At 36.9% G+C, this 19,472-nt stretch overlaps 1 protein-coding gene across 1 annotated transcript; it reads left to right on the top strand.

Moving 5' to 3' along the window:
* Positions 1-205: 205 nt before the first annotated feature.
* LOC134658475 (uncharacterized) lies at positions 206-1,545 on the top strand. The gene has a single exon (XM_063514159.1). The coding sequence runs from the start codon at positions 268-270 to the stop codon at positions 1,543-1,545; it is 1,278 nt and encodes a 425-aa protein (XP_063370229.1). The 5' UTR covers positions 206-267.
* Positions 1,546-19,472: the final 17,927 nt, after the last annotated feature.

The following is a 19,472-nucleotide window of genomic DNA, read 5'->3' as shown; positions in this document are numbered from 1 at the left end:
CACATTTACTGAGGTTCCTAAAATCAGTATCAGTTAAAAGACGCACTATAATTCGTCGCATTTGCAATAGCCACACCAACGGCGCACTACGTTGCGAACTCGAACGCGCGATTATTACTATAATCCTTTCCCTCTCTAACGTACGGAATAACAATATCCAATTCATGACGACGCTGCGGCTTCTCCGAGCTCAGTTGCGCGGCGAATGCCGAACGTTTCGGACGTTGAACGAGTGACGTTTTCCCATAGACGCGTTAGCTGTATAAAATGGAGGCGGAACCGAGTTCCTCGACACAACCGCCAAGTTATATTAATGTAGAATTTCGAAATAACGCGAGCAATATCGAATCGGCCCGATTTCTCCAACGCATATTGGACAAATCTAGACAAGAGGATATGTTCGTGAGACCCTTGACCGACCCTTTCGAGCGCACATATTTCTACACCGGCCTCGATAGAAGAATTATACGTTTCCTCAAATACGCGGATACACAAATCATAGAAGGGAAGGACATTGAAAGATCTGTAATACATGAGCGATTGGTTGCTATGTATTTGAACTTATCCCGTCTTAGTTTTCAGAGTCTAGTAACTATACCTACAACGAAGAATCTATTCGCAGGTCTGTATGGAAAGATTCCTAAGTACGTTGATATTCGTACGTTTCGCAAATACTTGGCCAAGTTTGAATATGTTTGGTTAAGGATATCCACAGGATACATTGTAATGGAGAGACCTAGCGTCACATTTGAAAGATACTATTACCTGAAGGACATAATGCGATATCGTGAAGAGATCAGAGAAATTTTCTACGTCGATGAAATAGTTGTGACAAACAGTTCTAATCTCTATCCATTTAAAAAATACAATAGTCTGTTGAGAGCAGCTGCAAAAGCAAATATAAATGTATCACAAAGCGTTTTATTAAAACACATATACGCTGTCTCGAAGACTGGAGTCTATGCTATGAAGACTCTGGATGATTTCACCTCATCTAACTTTGCCAGTTGGATAATAGATGATTTATTACCACTGTTGCCAGAGAAAAGTGTTGTTGTAATACAAAAATACGATCACCATGATGACGTTATTAAAAAACCTACGTTATACAGTATAAAAGAAGACATGATAGAATGGCTTGAAAGGAATAACGTACCTTTTAAAGAAGATATGTCAAAATGTGTACTGATGTCTCTAATAGACACCTACACTTCTGAAATTGAGGAGTTCAGTGTTATTGAAAACTCACTAAAGTCAAAAGGTCATCAGTTGCTCCGTCTGCCTGTCTGTATTGAAGACATGACTCCGGCTAAACACCTCTTCGATTTATTAAAACTGAATGCCCACAAAGTTAAAGCAAACGTCAATTTAATTATCGAAAGTGTCCCTCAACCTATGTTAGAGGAGTATGACAAAAATATAGCTGATGTAGAGAGAGATACAATGCAGATAGATATGAAGATGGACGAGGTCTTTGATAGTGTTGTAAAAGGCTTACGATTTAAAGATGAAGATTCCGAAGTGCCGCTCAGTGATAGTGATTGAAAATCACATATAACTTTTTTATTTATAAATTTACTTATATGCCTTCGTGATAATTAAGTGTCACTTTTAACCATGCGTTTGAAAGAGCATGCTGTAACGTAGACCAATGCAACCGTCATGTCCGTACCGATTAGGTATTTTGTCTGTATTCCATACTGATTTAAGATGTATTCGGGTATTTCCGAATGAACGAAAGTGGCGGATAATTCCGAAAGCCGAAATCTTACTACAACGGAATATGAGTGATTTTACAATGATTTTCGGGATTACCCGATTTCCGGAATTACCCGAATAAACCTATAATTTTTCCTGGGAGTGAAACATAATTTTGTTATTATTTCATGTCCAAGTTTTTGAGCTAATATTATATGATGTGCTTTACATCGAAATACATTTTACTGCCTTTTTCACAAACCTGTTTGTTTTAATTACTCTAATATGTAGGTACTTCTCTTTTTCTTCCCTGTTCTCTGGTTATTTAGAAAGCAAAATATAACCAGGTGTATCCCGTAAATGTATCCGCCACTGCACTGCACTGCAATGATTTTAATTGAATAGCGATTGGGCGGCAAATATTATACGCAGTAAAAGTTTCCTTAATCCCGCTTATGTATTGCTGGATTATCTTTTCTATCTCTCGATCGGATGCGGTTCGATTCCCAGTTGGGGATGTATTTCAAATTACGAGAACCTCTTTTTACATGTTGCATAATATTTGCTTAGTTATTTTTTAATGTGTTGGTTTTATTTATTGCAAAAATAACTAGTAATGTCGAGGCTTAATAGTCAACACGCTCTGTTTATTGTGAATTCAATAAATTCTATTACTTGGTGAAATTATTGTTTTAATATTTTACTTTGGCGAAGTGAAGTTATGATTCCCTACGGAAGATAAATATTTTTGCCAACCCTGATTTTAAACGCAACATTGATAACGGCATTTGCTATACAATCAAGTGTAAAAATATGGGTGCACTCATCATACTCAAAAATATGTCCCATTCCCATAGCTCTTACGTCAGCGAATGTGAACTTTTTTTTTCTGCATTATTTTTCTCTGTGTACACTAACCTTTAGGCGACTAGCCTAGCGGTAAGAGCGTGCGACTTGCAATCCGGAGGTTCGGGTTCGAACCCCGGCTCGTACCAATGAGTTTTTATAAACTTATGTACGAAATATCATTTGTTTGATATTTACCAGTCGCTTTTCGGTGAAGGAAAACATCGTGAGGAAACCGGACTAATCCCAATAAGGGCCTAGTTTACCCTCTGGGTTGGAAGGTCAGATGGCAGTCGCTTTCGTAAAAACTAGTGCCCACGCCAATTCCTGGTATTAGTTGCCAAGCGGACCCCAGGCTCCCATGAGCCGTGGCAAAATGCCGGGACAACGCGAGGAAGATGATGATGACACCTTTAGGCTATTAAGATGCATTTTATTAACACTCCTATGGATTATGTTGGTCCGAAATAAACAATTGTTATTTTATTTTTTATGGGACATATTTTTGAGTTAGTTGCATGCACCCTATTTTTACACTTGACTGTACAAAGAGTCTGTTCGGAAAGAGAATGTCGTGGAATGTATTAAATCTACATTCCCCGACTCTTCTCTTTCCGCAGAGACTACCTAGTTTTAATTTTATTTTAAAGTCGGGTGTTAAAATGGTCCCGCCAAACGCAGACCACATAAATGGGGTAACAGTACCTAGAACTGACAGACCATTGATCAACGGCGATCGTTCACACGCGGCGCTGATTTATCGTCACTTTGTCCATGTGGGTCAAACCGGGGGTGCAAGATTTTTACCGGCTTTCCCATTTTAATCCGTTTTAATTGTATACGCTGTCAAAGTGGCTGCCATGGCCAAAATCGGCCGGAAGGATCATCATCATTATCACGTTCTGGGCCGAATTGCTTACCAAAATAGACGGTATCCTCTAAGCTCTGTTTTTCTAGTCATATAGCGGCCATCTCCATACAAAATAATACGGCTAAATATGGATGTATTTTGTATGGAGACGGCTGCTATATGACGGGACCGCTATCTTAGGACGCCAGAGTTCTACCGCACCCCTTTTGCATCTTATATTATCTTCGCCAAGCAATGTAGTCCCTTACATTTTGGTTGGTATGGTTATTTTGTAACGTATTCAATATTTAAATATATAACCGAGTCAATATAATCAATATAAATGGCTTTCAGGCTCCACTCGCAGTTTGCAGTATTTTTTTGTTGGTACAGTTCCGTCGTTGGCGAAAATTCTAAAGGCCCGAATGTATATTTAAATTACGCTCCTAAGTAATTCTTTTTTTCGAGTAATCACCATTTTTTCCATACCGCTCTCAGTATAATCAAACTAATTCTGAATATCACTAAACATCATCAAAAACTAGTATATATCCTCACGAAAACAATAACGCCAATACAAGTTACTTGTCGACAGAAAATTAAACCGCTATCTTCTCTCCAATCAGGCTAGGAATCAAAGAACGTACGATAGATACTATTGTTTCAAACGCCGCCATTTTTGCCGCTACACCGGATCCGGAATTCCGGAAGCATGGCATCCGACCAGAGTAGGGGTGCATATTTGCGGTGATTCTGGAGCCCCGGGCTCTTGGGGTCACCTATTGGAATTTTGGATTTACATTTCTTGTTTATAAATATTATTTGAATTTTTATTATAATCCCTCTAAGGCAGGGATCGGAACCGGTTTTTTGCAAAAACTTAGAAATAACCATATTTTTCGAATTATTTTATACTCGAAATGTAGGACTCAGTTGTGTTTTTAGGTTACGACTTCGTATTATTAGATTGCCCAATTAGAAATGAAGTAATTAGCAAAGAACAAAAAAATACCGTTTCCGTTCCCATACAAAAAATACCGGTATCCGATCCCTGCTCTAAGGGATTCCCTCATGGGATAAGTTCGCGTTTGTACCTACCTCAATTTCTTCCCTGTATGCGCTTGTTAAAATGATTAAGACCTACTACTAATACTGCAACCTTATAGCCGAGTTAGACCAAGACCAAGAAGAAGAGGTTAGAAAAAATAAATAAATGGCAGTTAGATTCAGAACAAGACAAGTCTGCAACGATTTTGATAGCACGCCCAGTGCAAATGTTATTTATACGTTATAATTTCATAGAAGTTTGACGGTTAAAATAACACTAGCACTGGGTGTGCTATCAAAATCTTTGCAGACTTGTCTTGTTCTGAATCTAACTGCCATTTATTTATTTTTTATTCACACACACACACACACCCGCGAACACACACACACACACACACACACACACCCTAAAAGCATAACTCTTACACCTTCTCACCCTCTCTCACACATAATTTTAATTAGGTTTAGTTACTGTTACCTACTCTTTTGTAAGCCCCAAGATACAGGCTCAGCCTAGTGCATGCTGTATTTTATTATAAATAAAGATTATTCTTATTTAATAGTCAGCAAACGAGAAGGAAGATAGGAAGAAGCGAGCGAGTTGTTCTCTTAGGTATTATTGGTGTGCCATGTATGTAAGAAGTGATTTGACTGATCTGGTAGTAAATAGGCAAATCGAATTATTAGGCCATCTCGACTGCTCAGAACGAATTTGCTATCTTTTTCCTTTCCTTGCTATTTCAAAATTTCCACAAGTAGGTATTATAGCTGGTCAAGCAAATCTTGTCAGTAAAAAAGGCGCGAAATTCAAATTTTCTATGGGAAGATATCCCTTCGCGCCTACATTTTTCAAATTTGCCGTCTTTTTCTACTGACAAGATCTGCTTGACCCATTCATATACAACAAAATATGTAAGAAAATTCCCTTGCAAGAATATTCGGGTATTAGAGAAGCAAAATTAAAATTGCAAACTTGGCTCAAAACCCTTTATTACGAGGATATCGAGAGCTTACTGAGTGTAATTCAATAAAAAAAAACACACACACACAACGCCCACACACATATATGTACCTACTCTTATCTGCTTGACTTCATCCGAAATTGTATTTTTATGACCTTTTTTTATGACTTTATATAATTATTTTAATTCCTCGATTTATTTATATTCATGACATTTAATTAATTATTGCAATCCCACGATTTAATTATCCTTTAGCGACATTGAATCAATTACATGTGTTATAGATTGAAATCGAATGTACTAATAATAATCATTTCACTTTATTTATTCGAAAACTGCATGTTGTTAGCTATTAAGCACGTAAGGTTAAACTGTAAGTGTTAATTGTATGCAACAAATAAATAAATAAACTAAAGTACAGTCAGCGATAAAATCTTGTAAAATATATACCTACTCTTACATACACCCGAACACACGGACATTCACTTCACTTACTTTGTATTATAATTAGTGTTAGATTGTTAAATAAGTGTTTAATTAATTCTATTTTTATTTTTAGTTTCCATTTTAACTTTATTCTTATTCTTAGGTTATTGTATATTTTCGCGCATTATGTGATTTATGTGTAATTTGTAGATTTATGACTGTAATCTGTAATTTTATCTTCTGTTTTTGGTTACCTACGATACAGGCAAGCCCTAGTGTAGGAACCAGCTCTGTATGTAATGTGAATATGTTGGGTAAATAAATATTCTTATTCTATATTTTATCTTCTGGAACAACTGTTTTTTTTTTCAAACCCAATTTCGAACAAAATCGAACTCCAAAATCCACTCCACAACACTTTATCTCCAATTCAGAGGCATTCAATGAATCAGCCTTAACACTTGATTTATTTATAGTTTGTACAAAACTCCATCAATCACTGAATCCTAAGAAATCCTTAACCGAACCGATCTCGGGCACATGTCTTACAAGGCCAATATAAATTGAACTCGATATACACCTTAAATTTCCACTAAAAGTTCCTTTTCTGTTTGAGGTGAAAGGGGTGAGGAGGCTCTTTAAAAATTGGTCGGTCGGTAGTGTCGCAACAAGATCGCAAGGTAATTGTGATCATGAATCAATCCTATCTCTATATCTCCCAAACAAATGACGATTGGTTGAGCCTTCCAATGTCTTTAATATACATTGCTTGTTTTGTAGGTTGGGGAAAATTTGTTTTAGATGAGAATCAGCATTGGATTGAGCGTTTATGGATAGTATAGTAATTTGGTGGTTTTGTAGTAAGTGTATCGATGTTAGGAAAGCAATAGTTTAGGGAAGTAATAAAGGAAATTCCGGGCAATTTTCTTATAGGCCTTATTGGTTGTAAATGTGTCTGCAAATGCCTCTTGCCTTTGATATATTATATGTTATTGGAATAATATATTCTGATTGGATTATTGTTCGCTACATTGGCTAACATTAACCTTAATTGTTGATCAGGGGAGGAAAGTGACTAATTCCTGACCTCATTTTGTCATATTATTTCACAGTTATTGTGATATAATATATCAACAACCGGTCTGACCTAGTGGGTAGTGACCCTGCCTGTGAAGTCGCGGTCCTGAGTTCTAATCCCGGTAAGGACAGATATTTGTTCCTGAGTTTTGGGTGTTTTCTATATGTTTATGTATTTGTATATTATATATATCGTTGTCTGAGTACCCACAACACAAGCCTTCCTGAGCTTACTGTGGGACTTAGTCAATCTGTATAAGAATGTCCTATAGGATTTATTATTAATATTTAATTTCACAACAACATCAAGAAATCAGTCAGATGAAAAAAGCAAATAAACTCGCTCGCATTTAAAGAGTAGCGTAATAAAACATGTAACTAAAAGAAATCTTAGAAAATGGAAATATGTGGTATATTTCACCCGTATGGTTGAACATTGTTGTATTCAAAAATGTATCTTTAGAAATTCAGAAAATGTATTTCAAATGTGACAGCCAGGAATGCATGTCGCCCCAACGCACCCTTGAACTGAATTTCATATTTAAAGTTGGGGCGTGTCGCGTGTGTGAATTTACGGTATTTGACGAGAAATATTAGTTCGTAGAGTAAATTTAAATCTGTGAGTTCATCTATAGGTAGGTAGTAGGTAATACTCGGACATTGCAATGGTAGGTGTTACCAAAAAAGTCGAGGTGTTCAAAACGATCTTGACGCGACTTTATTGTTAAGTGAATAAGAGCGTGGTAATTTTGAACACCTCGCCCGCTTAGCAACTATTTTATCAACTCAATGCAATGTAGTAGGTAATTTTGATTAATATTTTGCAGTTAGTATTTTCCTTGTGTTGGTGTAGTGAAAAATTTTGTGTTTCACTCGGTGGCAAAGTTTGTTTAACTCTCGCAACGCTCAAGATTCTATTATCGAAGCACCCGCTACGCTCGCGGTTAAATTTTGGAATCTTTCGCTTGCTCGGGTATCAATATTAGCACGAAGGGTTAAACATTTAAACAACAACTTTACCCGGGGCCCTTGTAACACAAATAACTATTAACTTAAATTTACCTCGGATGTTTAAGAAGTGTGATGAAAAATAAATAATAAATGGATATTGCGATATATCAGATGATTTGATAAAAACGTAGCACTTTCAGCGGAGTCAGGTCTGGTAGGGTATCGCTTGTCGGGCTGGGGGTGTCGCTCTATTTGCTAACATTAATAGGGTTGCCACTACGCGACTAACCTAAAAGTACCTACAATTCAAAACTATGAAACTATCAAAATACAACTATCTTAACCATTTGTGGGTCGCTTTATTTGCTAACATTAATGGGGTTGCCACTACGTGACTAATCTAAAAGTACCTACCTACAATGCAAACTATGAAACTATCAAAATACAACTATCTTAACCATTTGTGAAGGTCTTTCATCATCAGCCGCCTTCTCTCGAATGGACTTCTTCGGAAATAACTACAAATGCCCAAGTCTTTAAATAATTACTTTAAAAAAATAACGGCTCTAACGATTATTAAATTATACAACGGGACTTAATCGCGTATCTAAGCGTTCGTCATTAGTAAATGTAAGCGTAAACGAATATCGACAGTCGATAAATCGAATATCGTTAGTGTTGTGTGTCGACAGAGTGACATCCCTAGTGCGCAAAACGTTCAAGCGGATAAACAAGACCAAGTGCGGGTAGTTCGAAAAACTCGCGCGGTTAGACGATGCTGATGTCAACTTAAGCCAGTCTTCTCCGAGACCACGGGGACAACGCCGTCCTCGAAACGTCGGAGGTAAATCTTAAAACTTAGATACGCGATTAAGTCCCGTTGTATAATTTAATAATGTGTAAAAATCGTGAAAGTTTAAATCAGGGCTCTAACGATTTCGATGAAATTTGCTATATGGGAGTTTTCGGGGGCGAAAAATCGTTCCAGCTAGGTCTTATGTCTGGGAAAACGCGCATTTTTTGAGTTTTTATATGTTTTCCGAAGAAAGCTCGGTCTCCCAGACATTTGTCTTTATGACAAAAGTCAATACCTAAGTGTTGTTTTTGAATGTTAAGTGTAATGTTTCTAAAGTGGATTAATTCTCTGGAGGCGCCCATTGTTGTACTTGGTGGTGTTATTTTTTGGTGGGTATAAAATAAAAAGTTGGTACGAGTATTTATGTTTTGTTATGTCACACTAAACCTTTCGTACCTAGTATGTCTTCACACTGATCGGTGCATCCCTACATTTAAATTAAGCATGTCAACATAAATGCATGTATTGAAAAATTTGAAAAGCGAAAGTTTTACCGAAAGGTACATGAAGTTCTAATCGATTGATTTTTTGAAATGTTAATAGTTTCAGCACAATAACAATTATGGAAAATGAGTTTTATGCGTAAAATTACATTAGGGCAATCAATTATTATGCGACCCCATATAGACCTTATAGGCAATTGACAACCCTAGGTCCGCCGCGAGGTAGCACTTTTGCGCCAGCTCCACGGCTAGCCTAGATTTATTGTTTTTATATATTTCTGTTCTATATTTCTATTTCACACTCGGATTCTCCCGTATTATGTTTAAACGGAGTTATTTATGTGTCTCTGTGCGCTTTGAGATACGGATTAAGTTAAGTAGCTTTGTCCTCTTTGTCCCAGTGTCCTTTATGATCTCGCTAGTGACCCGCCCCGGCTTCGCACGGGTTAACAAATAATACATAAACCTTCCTCTTGAATCACTCTATCTATTTAAAAAAACCGCAACAAAATCCGTTGCGTAGTTTTAAAGATCTAAGTATACATAGGGACAGACAGACAGCGGGAAGCGACTTTGTTTTATACTATTTATCTATTTATGTAGTGATGTCCTCAACACCCACACTAGAATATGTCTAGAGTATAGTTTTTTTTCTACTGACAATTTATTTGCCAGATTATAGGGTAAAGTGAGGCGAATCGAATCAGTCTAAAAAAAATCTGTTGATATTCAAAATATTGCCTCTGTCTAAATAATGTTAGTCTTCATGCAGTATGTGTACCTATGTATCTCTGCAAATGTTTTATTGAGGTTGTGCAATAAGAATTGAAATGATTTGTATTGTATTGCTTATGACTGGCATTTCAGGCTAAAAGGAGATGCAGGGGGAGGTGCAATTTTAGTGCGCTCATATCAATGCAATAGTTCAAATATACGGCTTTTTCATCTTGATCCAATTCGCCCTGTAATCCGATTCACCTCGGTCTACCCTACACGAAAAGCTCTTAGGTATCGCGAAAAATACTCATTGATTTCTGAAAGATTAAATGCTATATTTATTAGAATGGCACTTTAATACTCCGTAATACAGTTCAAGATCTCCTGTAAATTAGTCGGCCGAATATAGGCCAAGGCGAAACAAAGTTTTGAGTCATTATTTGTTACAAGCAAACTTTCAGGAGTTTATTATAATGACACTTCTTGGAGACACGAATTAACCTCATTTACATGCCTTGGGCTTATAGACGTTATTCATAAATGTCTGCTAAGTTAATCAGCTGATGATCGTCGTTTGTCCCTCTCTATGGCATAACGACAGATAGGGACAAACGACGATCATCAACTGATTAAGTTAGCAGCCGTTTATGAATACGCCATTAATATATATCGTAATCTCTGGTTCTATGTTGAGGATCAACATATAACAATTGAAAATTGACCGAGGCTTAGCGAAGGTCTTCGTTTTATTTGGACAAAAATGCTTTCGTATGTCCGGATGTTCTCTGCAGGTCAATTTCTCAACCGATTCCCGTGAAATTCGATTTTTCTGAGCACGGTCTACCGCGACAACTGAACTTCGCAAATTGCGGGGATCTTCCTCTTTTATTTTCATTAAGACGTAATTAGAGTGACAGAGAAAAATGCGCGCAATTGACGAACTTACGATTTTCGCGGTTATAGCCAAGGTTCGGTACCAGGGATGTCGCGGATGCAGATTTCTTGACATCCGCGGATGCGGATGCGGATATTTTAAGCCGCACATCCGCGGATGCGGATGCGGATGTTAAGATTAGGTACTTAGAAAACGTCAAATATTACATTTTTAGTATTTTTTATTAAAAAAAAACGAAACGTTTAGTATTCGAGCAAGAATATAGGTGCGTTATATTTAATAAACAGTAACTTGGCCGACTTTTCTGGATCTAGATGATTTCGTTATAGGTAAATGACGAAATTACCTAGCACTTACGCCGCCGCTAAGACGTTCCTGTACCGACTTGTTCGACATCCGCATCCGCATAAGCTCCGCATCGATTTTATGCGGATGCGGATGCAGATGCGGATGTTGAAAATAATGCGGAAGTTCCGCGGTTGCGGATGCGGATGCGGATGTTCGCAACATCCCTGTTCGGTATTTAGATAGACTTTTTCTGTCGTTTCTTTTTTGCAAAAAAATATTTTTTAACATTTACTTAATTTGTTAAATAATATAGCCATTAATATGTTCCCCTCAAAACCAATACGTCTATCTATTAATCCGAACAGAAACTCCCAACAATATTTCTGCAAGTGGCCATTTTTCTACAAACTTAATATTTCAACGCCTTGACGTGGGTCGGAACCGTTGCCTAAATCCCTTCCTCTTATCTTTACTATATATTTTACTCTAACTTGAACTCTATTGCGTAATTAGTAAAGTACATTTTTAAATGTTAGTGTTTTATAAGATGAGAGGTCTCGTAAGTAGCGGTTTATATTGTAGGTTAGTTTGACAGGTCTAGTGGGGTTGGAGGAATTTTGTTTGTTATTTTTCCCGGGTGTTTTTAGTTCGATGTAGGGAAGCCGGGGGCTTAATGTAACAGGGGTAAGTAGTAACGCTCAATTTTGACGGGGAATTAAAAACATTTTAATTTGTTTTTTTGCTGAATGACTCTCTTATAACTCGAGGAATAACGTAAACACCGCCATTGCCCCGCCAGAAATCGAAGCGAGTGGATGTATATACGAGCTCTGTTTCAACCAGGTATTGAAAAAAACTTACGGGGTAAGTTGTAACAACTCCCAGTTTTTCAAAAATGTTTTACACCAGACACGTGTAAAACATTTAAAATTATTTTGTAATCGGAATTAGTGCTTAGATAAATACTTTACTAACCCTCATACTCAGAATCATAAAATTATACATATTTTAGACAATACAGGCCTTTTACCTAAAACTGTTACAACGAGCCCCCCGCTCCCCTATTGTAGAGAACTGATTTAATCCGCTTGTAGCTTACGAGGTATTTTTATACGTTTTGTTCTTTACCGTGGTTTAATTGTTTGTAACGGTTCTTCAAACAAAAACGTCACTTTTGACAGACATATCCGATCCATATCGTATCTTTAGCAAATTTTTGTCGTACCTAAAAGTTCGAATCAGGGACCGAGAAAACCGAAATTCGCAAATTGCGGGGATCTTTCTCTTTTACTCCCATTAAGACATAACTAGAGTGACAGAGAAAAAATCCGGCAATTGACGAACTTCGATTTTCGCGGTTATAGCCCTAGTAAATTAGTTACACAAATCGTGTCAAAGACCGACGAAGAGAAGAATCGTGTCGTAAATAAAGCGTTAAGCTTTCAGCAGGCGTGTCTCACTCCGCGATTTCGTCGCTTTGCTACAGGTAGCTAAAAGTACATCCGTTTGGCCCCAATTTTGGGGAAAACCATAAGCCGTGCGTGGCGCTGTCGCTACCTAGCGGCCATATCTGTGCTGATCGTAACAGACGCGTTTTGTAAGAGAGTGAGTCTTCTGTACTTAGTACTATTATTTATTCTGTGCTTTCAGTTAGAAATTATTATCTACAAAATAAATCTTGAGCACCATCGGGGACTCGGGATAAAATATGTAGTAATAAAGTACCCGAAAGGATACCTTATATTTTGTCCCGACATTTGAGATTTACGCCTAATAATAAAGGCATTTAGGCGTAGGTACCTTAAGGTGCCGACAGTTACCAAGTAGCTTTTTTATTGTTTTGTATTTTTTTCATACACTTAATCGTTTTTAGGGTTCCGTTCCTAAAGGGTAAAAACGGGACCCTATTACTGACTCCGCTGTCCGTCCGTCCGTCCGTCCGTCCGTCTGTCACCAGGCTGTATCGCACGAACCGTGATAGTCTGTCTAGCAGTTGTAATGTTCACAGATGATGTATTTCTGTTGCCGCTATAACAACAAATACTAAAAACAGAATAAAATAAAGATTTAAGTGGGGCTCCCATACAACAAACGTGATTTTTGACCGAAGTTAAGCAACGTCGGGCGGGGTCAGTACTTGGATGGGTGACAGTTTTTTTGCTTGTTTTGCTCTATTTTTTGTTGATGGTGCGGAACCCTCCGTGCGCGAGTCCGACTCGCACTTGGCCGGTTTTTTTTTTCGTTATAATTGGATACAAGTGCTTTGAATAACTTGTCATTCAGGGCAGGATAAATACGAAATCACAACTTAAATCTATCAAAAAAGTTAAATAGTGTTTTTTTTTAATAAATTAATTGTTACACCTCTGAATTTCTTAACAAAAGTTAAAAGTTTAAAAATTCATAACTCGAAAACTACGAAAAATCTGCTAACATACATATTCTGATAGCCCACGATGAGAGGAATAAAAAAAATTTTTTGGACCTCGAGCTTTGGACCATCCTGTATATCTAAACGTTTAAAAAACACCCTGTATAAGTCTACAGGCTATGCATGTGCACACATTGGTTCGTTAGACCATCCCAGTGCAATTTGTCGCCGGAAGCGACTCCCGCGCCACTCGAGAGCGACTAGCTCAGCAATTCTCCAGTTTCGGACACATCTTACAAATGTATGCATAAAGACAAAGTGCAGAAATATCATAATTTATGTAAAATTTCTATGAAAATATCACCTTTATAATGACACTTCCACTTTGTTCTATTAAAGTCGGTGCATATAGTTAGCGTAGACGGACTTTTTGCGATCAAAGTCTAAGTCAAAATATACTTTATTCATATAGACCTAGCAACAAGCACTTATAAATCATAACTAATTATATTTTTTCCATACTCTATAACTAGCGACCCGCCCCGGCTTGGCACTGGCACGGGTTACAAAAAACCTTAACGAATTATACACCTAAACCTTTCTCAAGAATCACTCTAGTAATAGGTGAAAACCGCATGAAAATCCGTTCAGTAGTTTTTTGAACATACATACACACAGACAGACGCGGCGGGGAACTTTGTTTTATAAGATGTATTGGTACAAGGAATCTTCACTATAAACATATGCAATCTTGCCATACACGTATACACTAGCGTACAAGCTAAATGGGTTTCTTACATACATATAATTTATCTACTAATAGTGCAATCGAACGCTGAGAGCGCGATAAAATACAACGGGAGACCGTGGTGCGAGGATCGTAAATAACTAAACTCGTTTATATCACGCGACAACGATGACAACACGATAAGGTTACGAGTGTTACGACAAAATACAGACTACAGGAGATCGTGGTGCGAGAATCGTAAATAACTAAACGTGTTTATATCACGCGACTACGAAGACGTTGCGATAAAATTACGATAAAAATTTTCTCGAACTTATTGCCCGTATAGTGTAGGTACCTATACATATTTTTGGCATTAGTCCGTATATCGATATTTTCCGACGTGACTGTACCTACAAGATAATATTTAATTACATATTTCAACGAATCAAAACTCGATCAGTGAGTTCTTATACGATACGACTGATATGTATGACTAAGTACCTACTTAAGCGTCCCTGAGACTCCATTTAACTATTTCTACAAGAACAATAAATATTGCCAGCGGAATTCATTATATAAATGAATAACTTATGTCTGCATTGTAGAGTCAGATAATCCAGTTTGGACACAGTTTTTAAACGTAAAAAACCTTTTAAAGCTATAAGTAATATAATAAAATAAGATAAGAATCGTACACCTGTCGTATCATATAAACGACACAAACTACTACTACTTGTGCTCGGTTTAAAAAGCTTTCGGCAAGGATCGTCGGAAATTAATGGGTGCTTTGTAATTGAAAATAAACTATTATTTTATTCAAAAAAGATAGCAAGTTTATTAACAGTTCGTTTAAATGCTACCGCAGTTTAAATAAGTGTTTTTAGCTTGCGTTTGGTTATTAGAGCATTGTTATCGCAGCTTATTTTAAACTCGATTTGTTCTTTGATAATTGGTGAATGTTAGGAAGGTTTTAAAAACAATGGTGTGTCTAGCAATTCTAATTAGTGTTTTTTAAAGTGTTTCCGGGACTCGCTTGATACTATCTAAAATACATACATTAGAAACTATGGTTTAATTACAACTAGCTTGCCATAATTATTCATATTCACATTAAGTTTTCATTGTGCTTGTGACAGCTCTAACTTCAGCAATTTATATCTTCAAAATACCTATTATTTTGGGCAGAAATTATGACTTTCAGCCCAGTGTACCAAACTATGTATACCTAGTTCAGTGCACCAAGGTGAATGAAAAGGTAAAAGCTCCAAGGCCTATATAATAAGAATGTATGCATGTAAACACTTTATCACTACATAGTATAAAACAAAGTCGCTGCCCGCTGTCTTCTGTCCCTATGTATGCTTAAAACTACTTTAAAACTACGCAACGGATTTTGATGCTGTTATTTTAATAGATAGAGTGATTCGAGAGGAAGGTTTATGTATAATTTTTTAACCCGTGCGAAGCCGGGGCGAGTCGCTAGTTGTATATAAAAGTCACTAACATAGATTTATAGTTTTGTTGAGCCTTGTACTAACAATAATGTGGATTTTTTTATTCGAAATAAGAATATTGAATTGAATTGAATAAGACAGGTTAAGATACAATTTCGTACAAAAGCGATATAGAAGCCTATAAGCTTATAATCCTCTTCATGAAAACTCATGTGGTTAATTAAGAAATGCTTTATTCTGTAACAAATATACTATCAAAAATAGCTTCAGTGTATAACCGCCTTATATCCAAGAGCAAGTATCTAAACACATCGGGTAAACATCAACCCAACTTGCGCTGGCAATACCGTTACAGCGCAACGGTTATTTTTAAACGAATTCGAAAGTGCACGGAACCAAGTTCCAAATTCAAATAGATATTATGGCAACAACCGCGTCATTACTCTTCGCGAGTGGCGACGTTCGAATACAGCTTACACGATACAGAAAGATCTATTTATTTATTTAAACCTTATTGCACAAAAGGCGGACTTAATGCCAAAAGCATTCTCTACCAGTCAACCTTAAGGCAAAGCAGAGAGATTGTGGGCGGTGCAACTGCTACTACTACTAACAAAATTCAATATAAACCGCAAAGCTAATTTAAAAAATTTAACACACATATGCAAGTACATCAAAATATACACGATACATATAATATAAATACATATACCTAACATTTAAATATATACAATAAATATATAAATTATATAACTAAAACTAGGAATCCTTCACTCTACCAGCAAAGAAAGCAGCGTAGTACCAGCATTTTGTCTACGATTCGGTTCAGTTACGGCGGTAGTTATTTAGTTTTCCAATATTTAATTTTATTTATCAGCTTACGATGACATTAAATTGTGTGTTAATATTATCAATTATATCACTAATTATTTTTTGAATTAATATAATGGGTAATGTATTTATTTATCAAAAATGTAAAATTATAAAAAAACAGAATGAGCAACTACAAAAACATGGCGCTAGTGCAGGGTGGAGGTAGACGGGTTGGGTAGGGCTGCACCGTCATTGAGACCGAAGAAATGTTGGATGGGTTTGATTGAATAGTTAGTTATTTAGTTGGTGAAGACGGAGCCCTAAGGGCTTAAGACACTTGATATAGCCAAGCGGCAAGCTTTCTTGAGCTTACCGTGGGGCTTAGTCAATTTGTGTAATAATGTCCTATAATATTTATTTATTTATATAGCTCTTTAATTAATTATTAGTTTATTACTAGTGTTTTAAGCGGCTCGAATATCTTTTTGGCTTACGATTAAATAGAATACATTTAGAACAGGTTGACTACCTGTGACTACGAGTGCTGGTCAAGGGCTCGAAAGTCTCTAATCGTTCGGATGTAATTATACTTTAAAACAACCCTTTGAAATTGTTATATTTCTATTATTTAAAGTTCAACATTAAAAAAAAGATATATGGTAATAGAATTATTGTAATTGCTTTAAACTTTTGACAGTAAAACTCAACTGAATTTTTTTATAGCACAGCTATTTTAATATTTTAGTACAAAAGCAAGATTGTTGTTTCGGGCGGAATCTCTTAGTAAAAGTTGTTCAGTAGATACATGTAGGAATTGTAGCTAAAGGTTAAAAAATAATCCTGTAGGAAACATTGTTCAGAACGAATTTTCTGCTCCAATCTACTCTGTAATCCCGATATCCGCAAAGAGGAGGGCCACAGCAAACTTAGATTCAGATATATCACTACATAAGTCCCCGCCTGCTGTGATCGCAGAAACGTATGCAATTCGCTAGGTAAGGAATATCTGTACTTATCTAGTTTGTACGAGGAAACTAGGCTCTCTCTGACTATAACCTAGAAAATGACCTAGAAAAACCGGCCAAGTGCGAGTCGGACTCGCACACGGAGGGTTCCGCACCATCAACAAAAAATAGAGCAAAACAAGCAAAAAACGGTCACCCATCCAAGTACTGACCCCGCCCGACGTTGCTTAACTTCGGTCAAAAATCACGTTTGTAGTATGGGAGCCCCACTTATTTTATTCTGTATTTGTTGTTATAGCGGCAACAGAAATACATCATCTGTGAAAATTTCAACTGTCTAGCTATCACGGTTCGTGAGATACAGCCTGGTGACAGACGGACGGACGGACGGACGGACAGCGGAGTCTTAGTAATAGGGTCCCGTTTTTACCCTTTGGGTACGGAACCCTAAAAATGGTCTTACTAAATGGTTTTAGCTTGTAAGATTTTTATTATTGTATGGATGTTAGTTTGTAAGGTATAGCTGGTCAAACAAATCTTGTCAGTAAAAAAAGGCGCGAAATTCAGATTTTCTATGGAACGATATCCCTTCGCGCCTACATTTTTCAAATTTGCCGCCTTTTTCTACTGACAAGATTTGCTTGACCAAGTATCTATGGGCCTTAGTTGCCTGATAATATATGACATTTAATTTAATTTAATTTAAAGACAACGCGAAGAATACATATGTATATTCACTAAAAAAAATTACTTAGTAACTATTCGATTTTTAGTTGGCTACCTACTAACGTTGTGTTGACCAAAGTCTGAAATAAACGATATTTTATTATTTAGTAAAATTGTCCTTTGCTCGGTTCTGATCTGACGCAGCCAGCTCGGAATTTTATTCAATGTTTACTTCCAACGGCGAACAATCGGAAGAGTTGAAATTTCCCTGCATTTTCATACGGTCGCATTTTCCCGGGCTTTTTACTTTTAAACTGAGTTAAAAGAGAATAAGTTTTTGTTGCCAAGCGCTACTTGCACCATTCCACTAACCCGGGGTTAACCCGTTAAAGCTTGAGTTACCATGGTTACCAGTGCAATTTGACACTGGGTTAACGGTTTAACCGCTTAACCCCGGGTTAGTGGGATGGTGCAAGTGGCCTTAAAGCGGTTTTTATAATATCTTGATTTATGCTAGTTATCTATTTTCTTTCGACTTAAGGATGACTCACGCCAGAACGGTCCGGGCCCGGGCCGAGGGGTCCGACGCTTCGTTTTCTATGACGGGTCATCGGTTACCATGTGATGCTTTCTATAGAAGTCGAAGTGTGAAGTTTGAATTTAATATAGGTATTATAATTTGTTTTCATATTTTTTTCACGATTAATACACTTTCCCGCTTAAGACGCTCTTTCGGTTCGCTTCTTAAGAGTCTTTTACTGTATTTCATGTCACTGTACATTTTTATTGAAATGTAAAATACCCTTTAGGGTAACATTCCCTTTCTGACCGCAGCTGCACTACTGGTAAGTGGTACTGAACGCGTCGCTGTTACTGTCAATTTCCATAGTAAAATGAACAGTAGTGCAGCTGCGGTTGGAAATGGACTGTCACCTTAAGGCAGTGGTTGTTAACCTCGGGGTAAAACTGGTATTTTACGGGGGTAATAAGCTAACCTAATATAACAATACAACAAACGTACACGTTTAATTTTTATTACCATTGGGAGGAGGGGTAAAATCAGGTTTCCTCTAGTCATAGGGGTGACCGGACTGAAAAGATTAGAGGAACCACTGCCCTAAGGCCTACGTGAAATTTTAGATTTTTGAATTAACGAACGCTTAATTCCTCAATTTTAGCACAGGAATTATTAAAGTTTGGCTCATTTGAGCTAAATCCGGTTTAATGTATTAGCATGAGTATTATGTGGCTGGACGCAATTATGTCATTCACTAAATTATTCAGCTGTTGAACGGTTGAATGGTCACGGAAGCACTCACACCGAAGCAATTTAAAAAAAGTTAACCATTTCTGTAACTTAATAAGTTTTTTTGTCAAAAATTACATTTTTGATACACGCTTTTATCGCTGACTGTAC

The sequence above is a fragment of the Cydia amplana genome, chromosome 22 (genome assembly GCF_948474715.1).
Source record: "Cydia amplana chromosome 22, ilCydAmpl1.1, whole genome shotgun sequence".
In the NCBI taxonomy this organism is placed as follows: domain Eukaryota; kingdom Metazoa; phylum Arthropoda; class Insecta; order Lepidoptera; family Tortricidae; genus Cydia; species Cydia amplana.
Note: the sequence above shows the minus strand (reverse complement) of the source record. Positions and strands in the feature narration are given on the sequence as shown.